This window comes from Zalophus californianus, chromosome 2 (genome assembly GCF_009762305.2).
Source record: "Zalophus californianus isolate mZalCal1 chromosome 2, mZalCal1.pri.v2, whole genome shotgun sequence".
Lineage (NCBI taxonomy): Eukaryota > Metazoa > Chordata > Mammalia > Carnivora > Otariidae > Zalophus > Zalophus californianus.
Genome location: NC_045596.1, coordinates 16,353,647 through 16,376,125, shown reverse-complemented (window position 1 = coordinate 16,376,125; position 22,479 = coordinate 16,353,647). Strand labels below are relative to the sequence as shown.

The 22,479-nt window shown below is 38.3% G+C and overlaps 1 protein-coding gene across 4 annotated transcripts; it reads right to left on the bottom strand.

The window, feature by feature from the left end:
- Window positions 1–523: 523 nt before the first annotated feature.
- PACRGL (parkin coregulated like) lies at window positions 524–20,338 on the bottom strand. 4 transcript variants are annotated; one of them, XM_027600716.2, is made up of 10 exons: window positions 20,185–20,338; window positions 16,142–16,209; window positions 15,861–16,015; window positions 12,976–13,043; window positions 11,140–11,230; window positions 9,123–9,140; window positions 8,811–8,945; window positions 8,254–8,361; window positions 3,938–4,018; window positions 524–1,319 (listed from the first exon to the last, which is right to left on the bottom strand). In XM_027600716.2, exons 2-10 carry the CDS (start codon window positions 16,191–16,193, stop codon window positions 1,263–1,265), a joined length of 765 nt encoding a protein of 254 aa, XP_027456517.2. In that variant the 5' UTR covers window positions 16,194–16,209; window positions 20,185–20,338; the 3' UTR covers window positions 524–1,262. The 4 variants fall into 4 exon arrangements, with proteins under 4 accessions (XP_027456517.2, XP_027456518.2, XP_027456515.2 ...); XM_027600717.2 differs by lacking the exon at window positions 20,185–20,338 and adding an exon at window positions 19,119–19,178; XM_027600714.2 differs by lacking the exon at window positions 20,185–20,338 and adding an exon at window positions 19,058–19,177.
- Window positions 20,339–22,479: the final 2,141 nt, after the last annotated feature.

Here is a 22,479-nt window from a genome sequence, read left to right as displayed (position 1 = left end):
AGAGACCTAAGAAAAGAGTATCCCAGATAGGAGGACCAGGCAAGACAAGAACTCTGAGGGATGCACGGGCATTTCTGCAATTATGATTCTTCAGAAATTACTTGTTCTTGTACTCTTTTAAATTCCAGCTCTGAGACTGTATCTGAAATGAGAATTACAAAGAGGTCACTCCACATATTTGAGGGATGGAGCAAAGAAGGTGTTCTTCAGTGGTGCTGAGACATATGGCTGTTCCCCCAAATAAAAGAGTGGCCCCTGATCTCCGTCCCTCCAAAAGTATGTCTGCTTTGGATTTGGTGTGACTACTCCTGTCCCCGTGGTCTCCCTTCTTGCCCTTAGGATGGAAAATCTTATTCCTGTTTCCTCTTTCTCACTCTATTCCTCTCTCTTGTAGAATGATCCAGGGTCAGCTTCTACAATGTCATCACTGAGAACTATGCCTATAAAGTAGGTTTTAAAAGCTTTTTAAATTAAATTAATTGTTAAACATAAGCAAACACAACAAAATCATTGGGTACGTTTTAAGAGTTTTAAGATTTTAATTTCTGAATACCTTCATGAAATGAGTATCAGGCTATGGGATACAAAAATAACATTTACTTAAATGTAATTAAATATAATTAACACCTAAAGTTCAGGTAGTTTTAAATGAGTTGTAATAAATAACATATTTACAAAAGAATTTACACATTTTAAAAGATGTCTTAAACTAGAACACTCTGGTATGAAATTCTTCCAAGTATTCTCTATCATAAAATACATATTTACAGACAATAATTAACAGTGAATTCACAAATGTCTGTCCACTACTTTAAATTTCCATTGCCTTGATAAATGTAAAACCCAAGAAATGACAAAACATTTAAAAATAAGTGCACAGGTACAAACTGATTGTGAAAGGGATACTATAAATAAAAGGCACTGGAAAATAAATACAAACACATCTACTATAAACCCAGTAATGGTTGTTCGCACCAAACTGTAAAAATACGAAAAACCAACCCCACAAAATTGTACTATTATAGAACTGTTTTTAATAGCTTTCCATCATTGACCATTCTTTTTTTTTGTTGTTGATGAATAACTTTTACTATGATTCAGTGGAACTGTGTATACTCATCTTAATCTAGGAAATAATGAATGGTGACTGTGACTGACAAAAGAATAAACGGAAGTGAATCTGAAAAGGTTCCCTAGGTACCCATGGTCAGCATTTAACACCTGTCACCAGGGAGTAACAGGATTTTTGTGGGCTCCCTTCTTCAACAGCATATGGAGCAATATGTTGGAATTTTAGATTTGATGATGACAAGGCTTCCCTGTCAACAGAAAAAAAAATTAGCTTCATTAGTATTGTGTAGGGTTCCCCTGATAGGTATATTACATCTATAAGAGCATGCCTAAAAAAGTATCCGAAACTCAGAACAAACAAAATGGAATGAGAACAAAATGATGGAATGAGAAATGGAACTTTTTTTGTGAGTTGAGTAAAATATAGGTTGTCTCTTACTACTGTTTTAAAAAAATATTTAATTAGAGAAGTAGGTAGGAACCAGATCACCAGTATATGAATCCAGCTTCTGCCAGTCACTTCACTGTCAAATCTGGGGCTAATTATTTCCGAGCCTCAGTTTCTAGATTTTTAAAAGGGGATAATAACAAAATCTACCCCTGAGAGCGGCAGTGAGGATTCAACGACTTTAATGTCCAAAAAGTATTCAACTGAGGGGCGCCTGGGTGGCTCAGTTGCTTAAGCGTCTGCCTTCGGCTCAGGTCCTGATCTCAGGGTCCTGGGATCGAGCAGGTGTGGGGCTCCCTGCTCAGCCGGGACCCTGCTTCTCCCTCTCCCTCTGTCCCTAGCCACCACTCATTCTCTTTGTCTCTCTTTCAAATAATTAAATAAAATCTTTTAATAAATTAATAAATAAAAATAAAAAGTACTCAATTGAGTCCCTGACATGTAATCACTTCCCACGTGCTCAATCAAGATTGGGGTGTGTCCAAGTATGTACCTTTTCCAAGAGAGACGTGCCTATGACTTAGGATGAAAATTTTATCAAGGTAAGAGTGAACTGACTACTATTTAAGGCAGGTAATAAACTGATCAGTTGTAAGAAAATGACACTGTGCCTGGAGCTCAATTTCCTGTCTCCCCAGAGGTTGAGTGTGTCCATCACTGGCTGACACACAAGCCCCAAGAAATGAGAAACTGCAATACTGAGAAGACTCTTTTAAAGACTCATCTCTATTTATTTAAAAAAAGAGAAACATATATAGACATTTAAGTTTTTGTAGGGAAAGAAGGGCATTTGTTAATTTCATGAAGGATTAGAGTACCAAAAGCAAGCATAATGGTCATTAGGCCACCAGAGAGTGTGATCAATTATTATATTAATGGTATGCCAAAAGAAAATTTCTGATCAAATATTATTATTAAATTATTAAAATATCATGTAAGACATTAGATGAACAAGAAGAGAAAAAATGTGAAGGAATAAACAATACTTAACTTCAAAATGTTTTTAATTCTGTATCAGCAGGATTCAAAACTAATGAGACTGAGTGGCAGTAAGACTAACTCCCTTGCTAGCTACCCCTGTGGCCCTGGGCTGGAGATCGACGTCCCTCTGTGTTCCCCTCCAAATCTCAGAATGCAGTTTCTAAAGTTTGTTTACTTGAAGACTATGCCCTCCTCTGCACATTCACCCTTGAAATCTAACATGCTGGGCCTGTCCCTTTCCTCCTGCCCCATTCCACAGAACATGTGAAAATATCCTGGGGAGAGTTCCAGATTGAAAGCTTTGCCATCAATATTTAGCACCTATTTACTTGCATTTCACAGGGGAGGAAATGACAAATTATTTTGCATTCCAATTCTCAGAAGCGCATTTGCAAGCAAAAAGATTTCTGCTGAGACTCTGGGTTGGCTGGGGGATGGTTGTGTACATCTCAATAAGGTGTCTGAACGCTAATCCTCCACACAACAAAGAAATCTGTTATCTAGTGGTCTAGGGACTTACTTCTTCCTCCTAAACTTTATTCTAGGCATTCCTCATGGAAAGAATATAATGTATTTTAACAGTGACTGGAATTGGTCAAATTAGGTAATCTAGACAAAGCTTAAACTAATACATCTCCCATTTTAAAACTGTGTATGATCACACAAATTATTTTCTATATAATTCCTTTAGAAAGTACCTCCAATGGAACTAAGTTCTTCAGTGTTAAAATAATCACATGCAACCCTATCATTAAGATCTGATTAAATGTAATCTCCAAAACAAGGTAGAATCACTGCTTTACAGAAATACTTCCAAGACTAGATTATGTGAACACTTTTTAAACGATGAAAATTCAATTAACTTAGTTATTTGACACCACATAGATACTAATGAGAGCCCCCCCATTCTTGCACATTCCTGCAAGTCAGAACACTCGGATTCATTCTTGTGTGTGTATGCGTGTGCATACACATGTTCCTGAACATGTGCACTTCCAGACATGGTATCACAGTCATGTGGAAATCTCATTCAATCTTGGAAGATGGGGAAATTGTAAATTTTTTAGACAAAAAAGATGTCAAATGAAAGAAAAAAAAAAGTACGTTCTTCAATGAGCTCTTTTATATTAATCCTTTTGTTTTCTGAACTTTCCTATGGTCTAAGCAGAAACATCCAAAATAAAAAAAAAACTGCAAATCTGCACCACATGGAGTGTCGTATAGAAAACACAGAGAAAGTGTAGGGCCCCAGCATTTACACAGTCTGGTCTGAATCCCAATGCTTACAAACTGTGACCTATGCAAGACAGAAACTGTCAGCTCTCAAATGAAAATAATATCAACTCCACATGATTTCTTGTGGCTGAAATAACACGTTATACAATTTTGTAGTGTAAAAGTAAAAAAAAATAAGACAAGGAATAATGTTTTACTTACATTTCCACCATGCTGCTCTAGCTTCTGTAAAGCACTAGTGATTGGTTCTTTGAATTTCTTATTCCTCAGTCTCTTGGAAAGCTTTTAAAGTAAGATTGGGAGAATGAAATGATTTGAAAACTAACAATATTCACCATAGGCATAAGTAAAACTTCACTAAAAAGTATGCTAACTAGAAATAAAACCACTGAGACCTTACTGTATAAAGTATTTATTAATATATTAATATAATATATAGTATAATATTAAATATATTATTTAATACGTTTTAGACACCAAGGCTTCTTTTAGAAAATATTGCGTTGAAATTTATATATAATAGACACCATATATTTGTTAAAAGCGAATTCACATTATTTCATTTCAAATTGTACGAATCCTGTAAAACCTGCTACAGTATGGTATCCAGAGTAAGTTTTCTATGAAACTGCGTACTCTTCCATTTTGTATTTTGCAAGCACTTGGAGGACCATGATGGAAAGCTAAGCCTCTTAAAACACATGTTTCCTATAGTGTAAGAAAGGAAAGAGACAAAAAGGAGAGAGCATTCACATGAATGACTCTGTAACAGTGACAGTTATGACAGTCACACTACAAACCACAAGACCACCTGTCCCTAGGCATGGCTTGAATGGGCTTCAGATAGAAAGGTGGAAGTCTGACTGAAAAGGGAGAGCACAAGGTGAGGGAGGATAGAATCACAGGAACAAAGAGGGAAAAACAGCAATTGAGATCATCAGGCACAACCTATAATAGTGTTCTCCCACCAAATGTCTACATTACTCAACTCCCCCACTGAACATTTCAGCCTAGAGCAGGACGTGCTTTTGGCTCCACTTTCTGGGAATACAAATGAAGCCCAGGCAAGAATTAGTCAAATACTTATACGGGCCTGTCCTCGACTTGGTTTCGGGTTCTTCCTCTTCACACGGATGGAAGAAACCCAGGACTGCTTCCCACCACTGAGCACTGAGTAGCAAGCCCTTCAGTCAGGTCAATGAAGATGAGGGAGGGTCAGAAAAATCCCCAAAAGCAAAAAAAATGTGATGGGGCTCCTAGGTGGCTCAGTCGTTAAGCGTCTGCCTTCGGCTCAGGTCATGATCCCAGGGTCCTGGGACCGAGCCCCGCATCAGGCTCCCTGCTCTGCGGGAAGTCTGCTTCTTGCTCTCCCACTCCCCCTGCTTGTGTTCCCTCTCTCACTGTGTCTCTGTCAGATAAATAAATAAAATCTTAAAAAAAGAGAGATAAAAAAAGAAAAAAATGTGAGAAAAGCAACTCTAAATGAGAGGACAGGCAGCCCTGGGGATGGATAAGAAAAAGGACCTCTTGGGGCACCTGGGGGGCTCAGTCAGTTGGGCTTCTGACTTTTGACCTCAGCTCAGGTCTTGAACTCAGGGTCATGAGTTCAAGCCCCTCATTGGGCTCCATGCTGGACATGGAGCTTACTTGGAAAAAAAAAAGAGAAGAGAAGAGAAAAGAGAAGAGAAGAGAAGAGAGGAGAAGAGAAGAGAAGAAAAAGAAAAAGTGCCTCTTGCGAAATCAGATCTTTGGTTTGATTTCTGCAGACCCCATTACCCGGGAGCAGTGGCTTATGGGCAGATCCATGAAGCACCACCTCCAGGATCACCTGATATACTCATTCAAAAAGTAGCTTTTAGGGTCCTACCTGATACTTAACCAGAATCTCAGGGCAAAGGCCTAACTTCTGCATTTTCATCAAGATTCTCAGGTGATTTATTTCTCTTTCCCCCAGGATCAGTAGAAGTTTGAGTTGAAGCTAAGAAAGGATTTGACTTATTTTGAATATGAGTGAAATGATTTGTATATGGGCTCAGTAACTGGTTTTGAAATTCTTTTTCTAGTCAAGGAAACCCTTCAAATAACATCTAATGCAGAGGTCTATAAACAAAAAATATGTAAATCAAAACGAGTCTTTCTGGCTAAGAGGGGTAAGTGAAGTAAGGAGGGAGTACCAAAGCACCTCAATGGATCCTCAGGGGTGCCTGCCTCATGGTGGTGTGTAGCTAACAGACCAAGATTTAATCCCACATGGCCTATTGCCGAGGGTCTCTCTTCTATGGACTCCAACCAGCATACAAAGGCCAGTGTGATATCCAGATCCTCCCCAAAGTGTTGACACTCCAGGAAGGTAAAAGGCCCCTTTAAGTCAGTCCAGTGTAAGAAAAAGCAGGGTTCTGGGGAGGAATGTGAGTGACCAAACATTAATGCTACTGCCCCAGGAAAATTAAAACAAACAAACTTACATAGTTTAGTTGTTAATCTGGCCTTTATCTTTCTGCACTGGTGGGTGGGACTGGGAGGCTATTTAGGAAGCGGAGCTTCTTGGCCTTGCTCAACTTCGAGTGCGGGGAAGGATCCAGTGTGATTCCTTTTCTCTGTATATCAGATCCCCTTCACCTCATTCCAACCTTCTCAGTGGATATCCTTGCTACTTACTTCTCCGAAAACAAAAACCAATCTCCACAAGGGCAGAGTGCATATCGTTTTTTGTTCAGCATTATAGTCCCAGTGCCTATAGCATAATACTTGGCACAAAACTGGAGGGCAGAGGGCAACAGATTGGTTAAAATGTTGATTGTCTGACTGCAGCAATCAATCTAAAATGAGTCATTTTATTTATTAGGGTGAAATTCCTGTGGTTAGTCAGGTACAACTTGCTGACCTAAACATTATAAGCAAAAACCTGCCAGGATTCTCTTCCTTCTCTCCAAAGGCTTCCCACATATTATTTGAGAGTCTATTTCCACTGTGTCTTCTCCCCATCAAACACCTGGTGCTCGTGGGAATTCATCTTCCACCATTCCTAACCCCAGCATAGCAATCCTGATAGATTCACTACCATCCCTACTTTCTATAGGCTTGGCCAGATGTTTCTGGGGTGTATTAGTCTCTCTGAAGAGTAAGAAGTTAAAAATACAGTTCTAGGATCTCTCAGATGGATGTGTCTAGGAAAAAACAGTGGAACTATGATCAAAATACATGCCTCAACTCTGAACTACAGAAGGATGCACATAGAGAAATGCTAGCTGTGGGTTATTCCAGCAAGGACTTTAATGGTTTATCAGTGTGTGCAGTAAAGGATTAACTTCGCCTAAGAAAGGATTGGCCCTTGTCCCTGGCTCCTAGATGGACACTTCTAAGCCCTTGGTATGACCTGCCAGATAAGAGTATCTTTGTTTCGGGGCGCCTGGGTGGCTCAGTCGTTGAGTGTCTGCCTTCGGCTCAGGTCATGATCCCAGGGTCCTGGGATTGAGCCCTGCATCAGGCTCCCTGCTCAGCAGGAAGCCTGCTTCTCCCTCTCCCTCCCCCCTGCTTGTGTTCCCTCTCTTGCTGTGTCTCTGTCAAATAAATAAAATCTTAAAAAAAAAAAACAAACGAGTATCTTTGTTTCCCCGGGGAGCCTTGGGCCACAGGATCTCAGCTCAACGTCTAGAGAGGCCAAAGACTAAGGTCAGCCATGCAAGCAGCCAGTCATGCTGGCACGGCAGGCCCCTAACATGAACCCTGGACAGCACGCTAAGGTGAGGTTCTCAGTATGGTAATACCCTGTGTGTGTTGCCACATATATATCCCTGCTGGAAAAAGCCAGCACTGTCCACACAACTCTGCTGGGGAGAAGGACAACTGGAGGCTCCACACCTGGTCCCTCCCAGGCTCTGCTCTATGTACCTCCTTCCTTCGCTGGCTTTAACTGGTATCCTTTCACTGTAATAAACTGAAACAGTAAATAACAGCTTTTCTGAGTTTCATGAGTCCTCCAACAACCTAAGGGTGGTCTTGGGAAACTCCTGAACTGTCTAATACCCCATTCTGTACTTGTCCTCAGGATTAAACTACACACAACAGGAAAAAGTCTCATCCTGAATACTATTTATAGACTCACTAAAAAACTTACAAGGAAAAACCAAAGAAAAAGATGAAAAACATGGCTGTGACAATGCACAATCACACAGGAGGGTGTATAAGCTGTCCTTATAGTTCACGGCTAATCAACATAGGCATAATACCATTGTACTGTCCATTAATTTTTGTCCATTCAACTTTTGCTTGGTTTTTCTTACAACCCTAAATTCTGCTCATGTAGGTGCTTTCCATTAAAAAAAAAAATTAAAGAGAATACTGTACATTTGTAAAATATTTTATGAACTACTAGCTTTTATCTATATTTTTTTAAAGAATGATTATTTTTTTTAAGATTTCTGAATCAGTTAATGATTAATTTGAAGCCACTGAATCATGACGAGATAGTGCATGATACACATTGACAACCATTCTCTCATCTTCTCAGTACTTACACTTGTAAGCAGATGTTTAAGATGGTCATTTAGAGATGGACCGACAACGACACTCAGCTGCATGAGAGCATTCAGTCCTCTTGCAAACACTTCATCATCCAGGTGGACCTGGAGGGTTAGTTGGGACAGGAAAGGAAAGAAGAGAAAAGGAAAGTTAAGTAAGAAAGGTCAAACCAGAAAAAAGGAAGACTGAACATTCAAAATCAGAAGATAAGCTACTAAACCCAGAATCAACCATTAACGCCAGACCATCTAGAAACAAAAAAAAATAAATCTCCGGCTTGACTGAAACACTAGCTAAACCATCTTGCAGCATGCAGCAAGCCTGATGTGAGATTTATTACTTTCTCTAATTACTTAAAATGTCCCCTTTTATCTTTCGTATATCCTCTAAAGGCGTCTTCAAATAAGTAATCATCTATCCCTGAATAATGGTGGCCTAATTTTGCACGCACATCAAAATCACAGGTAAAGGACCAATTTGCATATAATTTGGAAGAAAAAAGACATAAAATATTCTAAATGTACCACAGAAAGTCCAAAGGAATAGAGGATACCAGAGCTGCCTTTAGCGCAGGAATCAGTCTTGGAAGCAAAGGTACAGCTTTCTCAGGAGCTCCTTGGATCAACAGTAATTCTCTAAAACCCTCCTTTGACACAAAGGTGTATGGATGTTTAGTCTCTCTCAAACCCTGACAAAGAGAAAACAAACAAACAAGGCTTACTACGTACCTGGTTATGCTAACAAAATTAAATCCTCACTAGTCTAAATGAAAATCAAGTTTTATTATGGTTTTCCTAATCATGATTTATAATTTCAGTAATTACAATTTCAATTAAACCCAGAAATTGTGGAACAAAGGACATACATGAGACAGAAAGAATTTCTACCCACAGCAAGGAAGAAAAATGTTTTAAAAATGAAAGGAACAGGAAAAAGGAAAGGAAAAGCAAAGGAAAAATAAAGGAAATAAAAAAGAGAAAGGAAGGAGGGAAGGAGAGGAAAGGTAAATAAATAAAAGAAAAAAGAAAAAGAAACCTTAAGGTACTAAAAACATTTTGTATATACTCCCAAATACTGCCTGAAAGCACAGCAACTCAATCTCAAATGCTGGTTTATAACCACCACTTTATGGACATAATTATCGGAACTCCTACCTTTATGGTGAGTTTGCAACTTGTTTAACGAGTTTCTAAAATATTATATTTCCTTCATATTTAAATATTTTACATTAACGTATTTGAAAACATCTTTTCCCATGTTCAAAAACCACTGTAAGATTTTAAATGTCATTTTTAACTTTGGGATGTGAAATAAAAATATGAAAAAAACCCTGTATCATTTCTTTCACCCTAAATGCATCAGAAACTATTAGTACTCTTTTATGATTTAACCCATCACTTTGAGTCAAGATAGAAGGGCCATCTGGCTTTTTTTAAAAACAGCAAACCAAAAAAGCAATAGCAATACTCCCTCAGTTGGACTTATTATTGTCTGTGAATAAGTATAAGTGGCTACAAAGTCATGCCTAAAAATACTAATTTTCAACCAATTTGTCCTTTGGACCAGACTATCTGCTTCCAAATAGTGATTCAACACTTCCTTTCCTGGAGGCTCTTGAAAACTGTGCTGCCAAGCACACCAGCACCACTTTGGACCACAGGTTCTAGCATCTTAAGAGTGCCTCTCTCCTCCTATCCCATTCATTTCAGAGATGAGGAACCAGGTCAAGAGGCGAAGTGGATTCCCATAGTGGTGGTCCTGTCAGTACTTACCCATTATCAAATGAGTAGAGGGGAAGGCTAAGAATCTACCCAACACACAAATAAAGGCATTGGTGTTTGGAAAATAATTATTTAAAGGTCTGACCTTTATGTGATCTTCACTAAACACAGACTCCCTGTAGGGACTCCCCAGATTAAAGCACTCCCCGCCCCTGGTGATTAGCTGGAGCATGTTTTCAAAGGTGTCACTATGGTACTGATTCATCTAAAAAACGGTTTAAAATTCTTAAAAGAACAAATGAAATACTGATATATTTTAAGTTTTTAATATCAAGTTTAAAAGACTTTAATCAAAATTGAATTTCAAAATAGGCTACCCATAAAAATACACTGCTTTCATACCAAAATGATTTCGCAATAAATTAAAAATAAAAGACAACAAAAATGATCCTTAGCTCTTAAAAAAGACAAGTATCTATAACTTAAATATAAGACAACGGGTTAATTCATTTCTCAACTTGTGACTCTAGCAAAAGGAACAAATTTCACAGAAGAGATCATTAATTCACCTCAAGTTAATACTCTGCCAACTTTTTCCTGATATAAATGTTAAATATTATAAAGGAATTTATCAGAAGTTTTCCTAAAATGCTCTACCAAAATGATGTCCATGATATTCTACTTAAAATATAAAGGCAGGCAAAAGTCCAGAGAATTCTCCAAAAGGATGTTTACGTAGTTAATATCAGTTCCCTAAGAAACATCACGTTCACATTAAGCATGACTGGTTGTATGGAAATAGATCAACCACTCACTGTTATCTGATGTAGTTTAAGTTAAACCGCTAATGTTCTCCTGATACGACTAGTTCCATATGATTCTAAGTACTTTTATTTTTGGAATTAAGTATGAATATTTCATCCACTTATCTACAAATCCCTGTGTAGACGAACTTGTTTATAAACCCAATTAATCAGTTCCTAATAAACATACACTGATAATTAATTCCTAAGGGAGCATGGTATTTTAATGACTATTGCATGGCTCTTATTTCAAAAGTAAAGAATAAGATTTACTGATGCATTACAAAGTAATATGAAATACAATTTTTAAAGTTCTTTTTTTCCACAAACATTCAGAAGAAATGGAATATACATTTACCTCAGCTAAAGTAATAAGAAGAGGATCAAATGGAAGATTTTCAGGAGGACATTCCCACTGTAATCTGTGTTTCACTGAACCATGGACCAATCTAAAATAATAAACATCAGTGAACATAATATGGACAATGTAATTATATGGTAAGCAGTAATTATGAAATGATATTACAAAGACATCTTATGCAGCAATGTCTATAATCCCACAAACTCCTACTCTTTCGGCAAAATTGTTTGATGGCAAAACTAAACTTCGTATTTGTTAAGCCTACAGTTTCAGAGCTCAAGCATGCTGCTGTCTGTAAGTCTTAATACAAATGCTACACTTGACATGTTTCAGTCATATTTATAACAAAATAGATAACCTACAGATGTGCAAAGAAATGTGATAATGAGAAACAGTAACTTGTTTTACATAGAACATTATTTTTCAGATAATGGATCACTTAACCCTAATGATCTGAAGACAAGCCGGGTTTTAGCCCTGCTAAACAGAGGAAAACTGAGGGCAGGAGGTTAAGTAGCCCACACAAGGTTACAAAGTGGTAGCCCCTTCAATTAGAGTCACTGCTGCTTTTTTTTTTTTTTTTTTTTTTTACAGCCTTTACTGAGGCATAACCAACATTCAATAGGGGCGCCTAGGTGGCTCAGTCAGTTATGTGTCTACCTTTGTCTCAGTCATGATCTCGAGGTCCTGGGATCGAGCCCCTTGTTGGGCTCCCTGCTTGCTTAGTGGGGAATCTGCTTCTCCCTCTCCCGCTCTGCTCCCCCCCCCCCACCCACTTGTGCTTTCTCTCTCTCTCAAATAAATAAAATCCTTAAAAAAAAGATAACCAACATTCAAAAACCTGCACATGGTTATAAGGTGTAAAATTTAAGTTTTCATGTGTGAATACATCAATGAGCCATCATCATAATTATGACAGTGAAATTATACATCACCCTCAAATGTTTCCTCACACTTCTGTAACATTCTCAACTTCTCGACACCTTCTTTAGCATCATTTTCTTCATAGCAAGAGGCCTTGATAACATTTTTACTATTTTAGCAACCATAATTGCTTGGAGTGGGAAAGGGGGGGGTATAAGAACCTTAAAATACAGTTTCAACTCAGAATGTAAATAAAAAAATACTAACAATAAAATGAAGAGTGCTTCTTGAGCTTATTCCTCCAAATCTGCAAATACCATTAAAAACTACATTTCTTGAATTTTAGAACAACAGAAAAAATGTTGTGATTACTCTTTTCACAATTAAAATGACATTTTCCATCATCTAGAACAGTCTAAAACTGGATATACTTAGAAGAAATAAATGTTTCTTGGTACTGAAATCTTAAAATGGTATCACTCCATTAGTAACTATATTGTTTTCTTTAAAACAGTTCTGATGTATATCCTGAAAGGTGGCAAGAACTGTATGAAAAGTGAGCAAAAACAGCTGTATGTACTCATTTAGAAATATAATTTTTGAAACTTTTGAAATACCATTTCAAAAAATAATGGAACAGTTTCATTAAATTGTCAACTTTCAGTTTGCAAACAAAATAGGACTATTTATTTGCAACTTGTCCAAGCCTGTGAAGGCTTATATTGTTTCAGAAACTGGTTCATTCAATTTCTTAAATTATAGATCTATTGGTAATTCTATTCTGGAATTAAAATGATCTTCTTCAACAATGTCCCACGATCTATACCAACAGCCAAAGCATGAATAAGTCACCTTTATTTCAACCTCCTTAGTAAATAAAATTTTCAATACATTTAAACTAACTACTGTTATTGATTTTACTCAATTATTTTGAATAATATGGTCATTTATAACCTGTATTGATTTTACCTGCAAGGAATACCTCCTTTAGAGTAAATGGCTGCAAATGCAGAAGGAGCTCGTGACTGTTCACCAAACTGAAATAAAAAACGACAAGAATACGATAAATATACTATCACCTCCACTTTGTGATGATACCTAATCAATTTTAATCCTGCTGATATCAGAGGCGAATGGACATCCTGACTTTCAACCCATGACACTGGTATCAAATGCATCACTCTACTCAGCAACACAACTGAGGAAAATTACCAATCCTCTCAGTACTGGAACCACAACCACATATTCTATATTTCGTTTATACCCCTAACTTGTTTCAGGAGGCTTGAAGGCAGCTGGAATCACATGTATAGTAAATATAATATAGAGAAATACTATTAAGAATGAACATCACAAATAAATATAATAAAGGCAATACATCTTTCTACTCTCCACTGCTGTGACCTTTCAAGGTGAGGGGTCCGTGGAGAAGAACAGGTAAGTAGAGGGAAAGCAGATTTGTTTTCAACCTCCAGCACATCTCCTACTTGTCCTCCAGGCAAATAGAGATGTCTGGATGGCCAGAGAACCTGTAATTTCCCCGAACTTGTTTTATGCTTCTCTAAAAAAGAAAGGCTTAGGATGGGCAGGGGTGATAGAACTGAAGATAGAGCAAGGCTCTCACAAATATCTACCTGGATGTATCTGCTCAGATACAGAACTTCACAAGTTTCAGTTTGTCTATGTATTATCTTAAGAATAAATTAACTCTATTCCCAAAGACCATGTAAGAGGTGATCGAGCACAACAGTTTAACAATCACAGCATACATAATTTCAATACAGTTGATCAGAGACATAGATAATTTAGGCACAAAAAGTAAATATTTTATCACATGGTACTTCGAACATAATCAAATGAAATATAGTTGTCTAAATTACAAAACACAAACTTTCCTATTTTAAAGATAAAACTGGCTACAAAATATTTTAAAATCACATGCAGTAATTAAAAAATATATTTAAGGGTGTAAGTTTAGAATTAGCTCTTTTTCCTCCAGAAAAACACATGTTTGAAGTTAAAACACATAGATGAAATTTCATTATCATACAATATTATAGTAAGATTCATTTACAAACTTCAATCCACATTCTGCATAATAATTCACAGAAATAGTAATGTTTCATTCATCTAATTATAACTCCTACTAAGAAAAGTATGTTTTAAAAACTGTTTTCATGTAATCTTATTAAATAAAGGAACTTGAAAAAAATATTCTCATAATGGGGGAAAAATTAAGACAACTTAGGGCCACAGACACTTTTTTTAGTTCTAGCACCTATTAGCAAATGATCTTACTTTTTGGACCTACAAGTCATGTAAATAATCCCTAAATTTCCAAAACACCCACCAAGACAAAATTTCTGATTGAAATTCTAAGCAATTCCTTTCCTTTTCTTTTTAGCTCGTTTTAGAGATAATCATAGTTTCATCTTCCAGGTTGCTCATTATCAAAAATGTTTTTTCTACCAATGGGTTCGTTTTATCAATTTTTACCAAACTTTACCAAAATTCTATTACCATGAAAAAAACTGCTATCCCTTCAATTTTTAACAATTATCACGGACCATATTTCAACTCTAAAATAATCAACATCATTAAATATACCCCACTATACTGAGTTACATTTTTTTTTTTTTTTTTACATTCAAGACCAGTGAATTCTCCAAAACAAACAGTGGTATAACAACACTCAGGTGTGGAAAACCTGAATGTTACCAGCACCCTAGAAACCTCCTCAGTGCCTCATCCCAACCCCTAACTACCTCTTCCCCCAATGGTGAACTCTAACTGACTTACTCTGGATTGGTAGCTTTTACAGATCTTAGACATGGTTTTGTATAATATACTGTATTCTCAGGTCAAATCATTATTTCTCAAAACTTTCCTTCATTTTTAGTAAAATTTAAAATTAGGGCTACTTATATTACTACTTAAAAATGTTCTTCAAAGAGAGGAAGAAGACTCAAGTGTCACCAGGAATTCTCTCAACTAGCAGGGGGAAAGAAGCAAGAACAAGGAGATAGCAGGGCATTCTTCAGGAATTCAACTTGACACTGCAGATTAAAGAAAGAAGCAAGGGAACACATATGCTTACACTATTTTTCATTTGTAAAGTCAGACAATCTCCTTCTGCCCTTGGCCAGTTCATTGTATCCTTGCTGTATTTTACCTGCCATCAAAGTCAGTGTCTCAGCCACTCTCCTAATTCCCTTTAAAGGCTGAAACCATGATCATCTTAACCTATGCAAGGCTGGGCAGACACCACCTGGTGTCTGTGAGCAGCACAGGTTTGCTCACTTTCTGGATAATTCACTGATCCACATACTTATAATTATTCACTTCCATGTGCATAAATCTCATGTTTGTTAAATCTGATTAAACTGCTGTCAGAAGACAAAAGGAGGCTAGCACTGTAGTTGGGATTTCTGGGGGAGCTAATTTATAGATCATAGCAACATCGTCAGAGATGTTTATGCAACTATGGAAGCATGTAATTCATCCTATGTCAATTGAATACAAGTTTATTCATTGATATTAGGAAGTAATAGAACTATAATAAATAAAAAATAAAGCTGATGTGCAATTTATTTTATACTCTAGTACATTCATCCATGAAGGTGACAGGATATACCACAACTGGTTATTCTCTATACCTTCTCACTTCCACACTCACATCATTATTTCCATTCTTCATCATGATTACCATATGCTCTGTCACTAGCTTAAATGTAACAAAAAAAAAAAATTACAAACAAAAGGAACTTGGGACAGTATTCAGAACGATTCAACAGTGCACTAAATGTCTATTACTTTGAAAAATCTACTGAGTCAGGAATGTCTTTTGTACCTACCGGGTTAATGGTCTTAGGGTTAAGTTTATCACTTGGTCGAGGATGAAGTTTTCTTGCAGTCTCTGGAGAACTGGCTGAGGATGAGGAGTTGCTTTTTTGAACTGTAGTCCTATGTTTTATTTGTATGCTTGACAATGTCCTTTGATCACAGCTACCTGGAAAAAAACAGAAGCTCAACCAAAAAAAAGAGGTGAAAGAGATAAAGCTCACTCTTATTCATCTGCATAACAATGTGTCATTAACAAACTTCACCTCTTCATTTAAAAAACAATGTTCTGTACCTGCCTTTCTGTTTCTCATATGTACTCCTCCATGGCACTCTGATTTCTGCATTGCTTCCCTTTTATTCCTGCAGTCAAATGAAACTTGATTTCAGAATTTGGGGAATGAGGGATTCATTACCGACGTAAGACCAAAAAAGAACAGAGTAGAAAATATAAAAAAGATACACAAAAAAGGTATGGCATGGAACCAAACACCAGAAAGACAAATGAGAAAATATGAAATTATATCAACTTCAATAATATCAGTAACAGCAAATGGAAAACAATCTGTAAGAAAATAAGATGTGTAAGAATAAACTTTCCATTCATATTGTCAAAATATGCTTTTAGAAACTCAATTGCAAACCTCTGGTTATATTCAGAAAATATGGATTAGATGAGAGACTATGGCCTCTTGAGAAACAAACTGAGGGTTTTAGAGGGGAGGTGGGGTGGGGGATGGGTTAGCCCGTGATGGGTATTAAGGAGGGCACGTACTGCATGGGGCACTGGGTGTTATATGAAAACGATGAATTGTGGATCACTACATCAAAAACTAATGACGTACTGTATGGTGACTAATATAACATAATAAAACTAAAAAAAAAAAAAAAAGATTTCTGAAAGGAGAAAGTGGTTGGCACATCCCCTAGCATCTCTCTCTGGCCTTGTATTCCCAAAGTTCCAAACACTAACATCAGCATATCAAGTCCTATTTTTCAAGTGACATAATGAACTCTCCTACTCAATGCACTACAAGCTCCTTAAACTGAACATAACCAAAACTAAGGTTATCACACTGAAGTTATGGACCCCTTGTTAATTCAAGATACCACCAATTTTCTGGTCCCTCATGCTGAAAAATTTAAGATCCTCTTTCCCTTCACTTCCTACACTCAACCCTACAGATGTGATCAATGTGGTGTGATAAGGTAGAAGGAGCTGTTGGCTCAGACCAGGGTCTTTATCCTCATCTCTACCAATTATGAATTTTGGCAGATTATTTAATCTCCTTAAGTCTCAAGATTTCCAGACCTATTAAAATGGGAGAATAATACAAGTCTATGAAGACTGTTCCTGAGGAGTAAATAAGTTGCTCATCCATCCAGTGCTCAACCAGCCAGTGATGGTTCACTTCTGCCTCTTCCACAGGTCCCTCTTTTCTGCTAATGGGAGGACTCTAGTTTGCAGTGATGATTTTCTGCCTAATCAGAGTACTTCTAAACTTTCATCTCTACCAAAGAACCCTCCATCACACACACCCAGGTTCATATACCCAACTGCCGGCTAGTATTTCTAGGTCGAGCTCCAATCCCAAATAGTATGCAGCCTTTCCTGATCTTCTTTCTCTGTTTCTCAAATGTACACTTCCATGGCACTCTGATTCCTGCACTGTTTCCTTCTTATTTCTACTAGATCACTCCATTCCCTCACTTGCACAGCACTCCAGTCATTCTTCCACTAGAGCATTTCCCACTTTAAGCCTTTAATATTGTTATTAAATATATAAACTACCCCTCAACTACACTGTAGGATCTTCCTTTAAGGTAACACAGGTGAAGTCTTCTTCCACTTCCAAATGACAGTTTTTCAAATAGCTGAAGAGAGACTCTCAACTCCTTATAAAGGATAAACACTGGTGCTTTTTCAAGTGATTCCTCATGAGATTATTTTAATCTACTTGACAAATTAGAAATCTTCACAAGGACGCAACTCCACGTAATTCAGACCCAAAATATTTCAAGCATTATGTGACCATTTCAAAGTGCCTTGTCAGGATAAATTAAATATAAGATTGTTTCATACACAGAACAATTTTAAATTTCAACTTTCTTAATGTATTGACCTAATTTTTCTCATTCTACTACCAGCAGATGACTTACCTCCCAATATCACACTTCACACTCATTCCCAAGGCATTTTTCACAATTATGGTAATTAATGCCTCATTGAATTTGTCAGATAATATTCTAAGATAAGGTAAGGCAGGCTTTAAATATGTCGACCTACACTGCACTTCAGTGAATGCTCAGCAAGTATTTACTATCGTACCAGTTTCTGCTTTGAGAAGGTCCTGATGGGAATAGTATGATCTAAGTTTCTGTTTAAATAAATAAATCTGTGTCTCTGCTTCTTCAACTGCAATTGGGGGTAATTATTTAACTACTTTAATGTTGATTAAGACTAATAAATTAATATTTAATTTTGATCGTAAATTTTAATAACTGTTACAGCTGAAAAGAAGCACAAAGATCCTACCCACAAACATAAGAAAAGCAGAGTTGGCCACATCAAATCATGATGCACATATTTCAACACTACCTATCAAATCTACAAAAGTTTTTGTTGGAACAATAAATTTCTATCTTCCTTTATGTGAAAAAGTTGTTCCTGAGAGGTACTACTAGGAAGGTGCTGCATCATATTTTGAATGAGCTCCAAAAGCCATGGAAACTCTTCATTTAAAAAATTTTTATAAAACATGCCAGAAAATTGAGCTTCCAAAGGTTTTACACCTACAGGGCAGTTTTTACATTTAATATTCTTACGTAACTTCCAGGAATAACATCAAAACACACATACACGATGCAAACATTTCTATGTCTACTTTGAAAACACTCTGTATTAGAGAGCTTCTTTCCAAAAAACAAATATTTTTCACCTATTGTTAAAAGTATCACCCTTTACCTCACAAATTAAGTATTCTCAATTTTTAAAAATAATATCCATTTGGCGGGGGTGTGCCTGGGCCGCTCAGTTAAGCGTCCAACTCTTAATTTCTGCTAAGGGTCCTGAGATCCAGCCCCCAAGACTGGCTCTGTGCTCAACACGGAGTCTGCTTGAGATTCTCCATCCCCCCACCCCCCTGCACTCTCACTCTAAAATAAATAATAAATAAAATTTTTAAAGAACTATATCCATCTGGGAGCATACCACTGACAACAAGGCTGGTACATGAGTTGTCTGTAGAAGAAAACTGCTTTATTCATCTTACACTTAATTCTCTTGAGTGCTTTTCCATTAACACATGGTGGGTGGTGTAAAGAGGTAATAATGGTGAGAGGAAGTGAAAAGCTAAGAACTATTTTGTGCTACAAATATTATCAGTCACCTCTCATTCTTTTACAAAACAATACAAAGATTCTAAACAGGCACTAGAGTCCACGTGACCCAAACATCTAAACCATGTCACAATATCAGAGAGCAAGCAGACCAAGCAAGGTCCACAGTGGAACCCTCACTCTTCCTTAGTTTCCTTAGGTGCTGTGGCCCATCTGCTCATCTGAAAGGGGCTGTGGATATGTGTGTCAATGATAGGAAAGCATACTTTTGTTTCATTATTTTGGATAGGTCACATATCCTATTTCTTTCCCCATATGCATTTTCTTCCCGCACCACGCTCTGAGACCACTGCACTCACTACAGGGCTTGCTAAATTATCAGGGGTCAGGACCACGTTTCTTCCAACTCTCTCATCCATTGTTTAGAAAGTTCCAAAAGTGTAATAGGTACCCCACTAAAGAAGCCATGATCCATCTCTAGGGCTCCTTCAAATTCTAAAGTGCAGCGACAGAGCCCAATATCCACCTATCTCAATTCCTTAGTTCGTAAAGTAAATCCAAACGGCCAGCATTAAGAGTCTTAAAATCTGCTTTCCATTTTCCTACCCTCTTACCCTCCCCAACACCATACATTTCCAAATACTTAAGAACAGTTCAAAGCCAGGGTGCTGTCAAAGTTAGAAAATAAGGACGACGTGTAGGCGGAAAAAAAAAAAAAGAGTTTTTTGTTTTGTTTTGTTTTGAAGGCGGGGGGGGGGTGGCGTTGACGGGTAGACGGCCAGTTTTCCATTAAGGCCAAAGAGGGCTACTCTCCGCCTAAGCCAGACCCCTAGAAAGGAAGGGTGCGCTCTCGGCGCCCGGCAACTCTAAGGTCCTTGGCAACGGAGTCCGGCGGCCTTAGCAACAAGCCAGCGAGGAAGCCGGCTGGGCCATGACAGCGCGGACGGCACCGCGGAATCCCCGCACCCCTGGCCCAGGGCACCCACAACCCGTTCCTACCGCGCCTCTCTCCCGCGGCGATCCGCACACCAGCCGCCACGCCGGGTGAGAGTTTTGCCCGGCGCCCTCTCCCAGCTACCCCACTCCCGTCACCCGCCGCCGGGATTCGGGGAAAATGAGGCTGCGCGCGGTGCCCGGATTTGGCGGCGCCGCGCAGTGACGTCAGACGCATGCTGCGTCCTCCAAGCCTCTCGCAGGGAGGATGCAAAGGCGCCGAGCAGAAGAGGGTTGCCCTGGCAACGAGGCGCTCGGAATTGAAAAGGGCACCTTCCAGCTAGTCAGGCGTTGTGTGGTGACAAAGGGGCACCTGGTGGAGGGTCTTTAAGAACTGCTGAGAAGTCCAGGGAGCAGAGGAGAGCACAAACTCCGAATTCCCTGCACCACAATCTTTCCCCAGTCCGTGTACTTACCTCTTTAACACTTATCTCGCGCGCTTAAAATCCTGTTTTCTCCACGTGCTCAGGACAATGAACTCCAGCCCCAAGATGTTCAGGGGAGGGAGCCCTCTGCCTGCCCAGCTGTAGAATTTCGTTTCCTGTCATAACTTTCTAATTCACACGCCGTCGTGTTCAACTACATAATACATCCATATTTCAATAAAGTGCGTGTGCTTTTTAACTTCAGATCATTTTTTAACTTTTAATAAAGCTTTTTAACTTTTAATAAAACTGATGCTGCAAAAAATGCACGTCCTCCTGTGATTCCACCAAAAGCAATTTGGATCGTCATAGTAAAAAGCCCAAGCCCTTCAGATCTGTGCACTGCAGTCCTTCTGTTGTCATCCCAGAGCCTTCAGTTTTTGTTCAGGTAACAGCTAACTACACAATTGTCACTGTCTGAGCAGTCCAGGCAGTGCAATACCTCCCTGTCCTTGTAGCTCCGTTCTTGCTTCCTGAATTACTGCTGTGGAAGTTTCTTCGACAGGCTGTAGGTTTCTTCCTGACAATGACTGTGACTTTTCCCTTCGATTCTCCTTCTAGCACAATGTAGCAGGGACTCAGGAAATACTCTTTGAATAAATGAAATGAACAAATGAGTTCTATGTATATGTAATTCTTCAAATGACTTGCACACAAGTCTGAAATTTTTATTTTTATTTTTTTTTAAAGATTTTATTTATTTATTCATGAGAGGAGAGAGAGAGAGGCAGAGGGAGAAGTAGGCTCCCAAGGAGCAGGGAGCCCGATGCGGGACTCGATCCCAGGGCCCTGGGATCATGACCTGAGCGGAAGGCAGACGCTTAACCATCTGAGCCACCCAGGTGCCCAAGTCTAAAATTTTTAAATTCATGATGAGTTTACCTATCTTCCCCATGTGACTGAAACTGTCTCTATCCCTTTTCTATACCCAATTAGCACAATGCGTGCTTAAGTAGTGTTTTAAAAAAAGAAAAAAAAGGATCCTATTTCTTAGCGATTTTCACCTTATGAGCTCTCTTCTCCAGATTCTCCATGCCTTATTATACCTCCTTGCCCTCTTCCTCCCACCTAGCATCCCCACTGATAGACTTAGCAACACCTAGCTCATGGCCTTTTAGTCCCTCTGTCTGGACTGTAAGAATAATTTGTATTCAGTACTGCAGAGAAGTGAAGTGCACATGTTCTGAAGTTAGGCCACCTAGATTGGAAACCCAACTCCATCGCTTATGAGCTATGAGACCTTGTGCAAGTCATTTAACCCCTCTAAGCCTCAATTTCCTCATCGTAATAAGGTTCATGTAAGACTTAAGAGCACAAGTAAAGTTCCTAACACACAGGAAGAATTTGGTAAGTATTTGCCAGTGCAATTGTTGAGGTGAAACCCAGGTAAAGTTTGGGAGTACACTGTGTTGTGGGCATCTCACGCTATGCCTTGGTGTTAGTATGAGACCCTGAATAGTGACATGGATTTTTCAGATTTTCAAAAATAACCACAATTACTTGTGTGAGCCTCTCCTAACTGTAATTAAATCAGCCTCTTGTAAATTTTCTATCTTCATTTTGGAAAGTAAAGAAACAGCTTCAATGGCACTGTGGCTTTGTCTGGATATCATGCAGTAAATCGTGGATACTTTCTTGGACAAACTAATTTGAGAAACCTGTGAGACATCCAGGTGAATGTGACCAGAAGACAGTTGGCAATCCCCATCCAGTGTGGAGGGGCAAGACCTGTGGATTTTATAGTCCTCAGTAAATAGACAGTAACTGAAGCCATAGGAGTACTTAATGTACTCCAGGGAGAGCATGAAGTGTGTAAGAAAAGGAAAGCCAGTAGTTGACTTGGGTCTCTGAATCCTCTTCTAGTTTCAGGGTTTAA

Coding starts and splice junctions, on each gene's coding strand:
- PACRGL (XM_027600714.2), bottom strand. CDS start 19,113: ATGAATAAAGCAGTTTTCTTCTACAGACAACTCATGTACCAGCCTTGT. Junction 11,231..12,975: donor AAAGGAGGTATTCCTTGCAG/GTAAAATCAATA, acceptor TTATTATTTTAG/ATTGGTCCATGGTTCAGTGA. Junction 1,320..3,937: donor TAGAGCAGCATGGTGGAAAT/GTAAGTAAAACA, acceptor TTCTGTTGACAG/GGAAGCCTTGTCATCATCAA.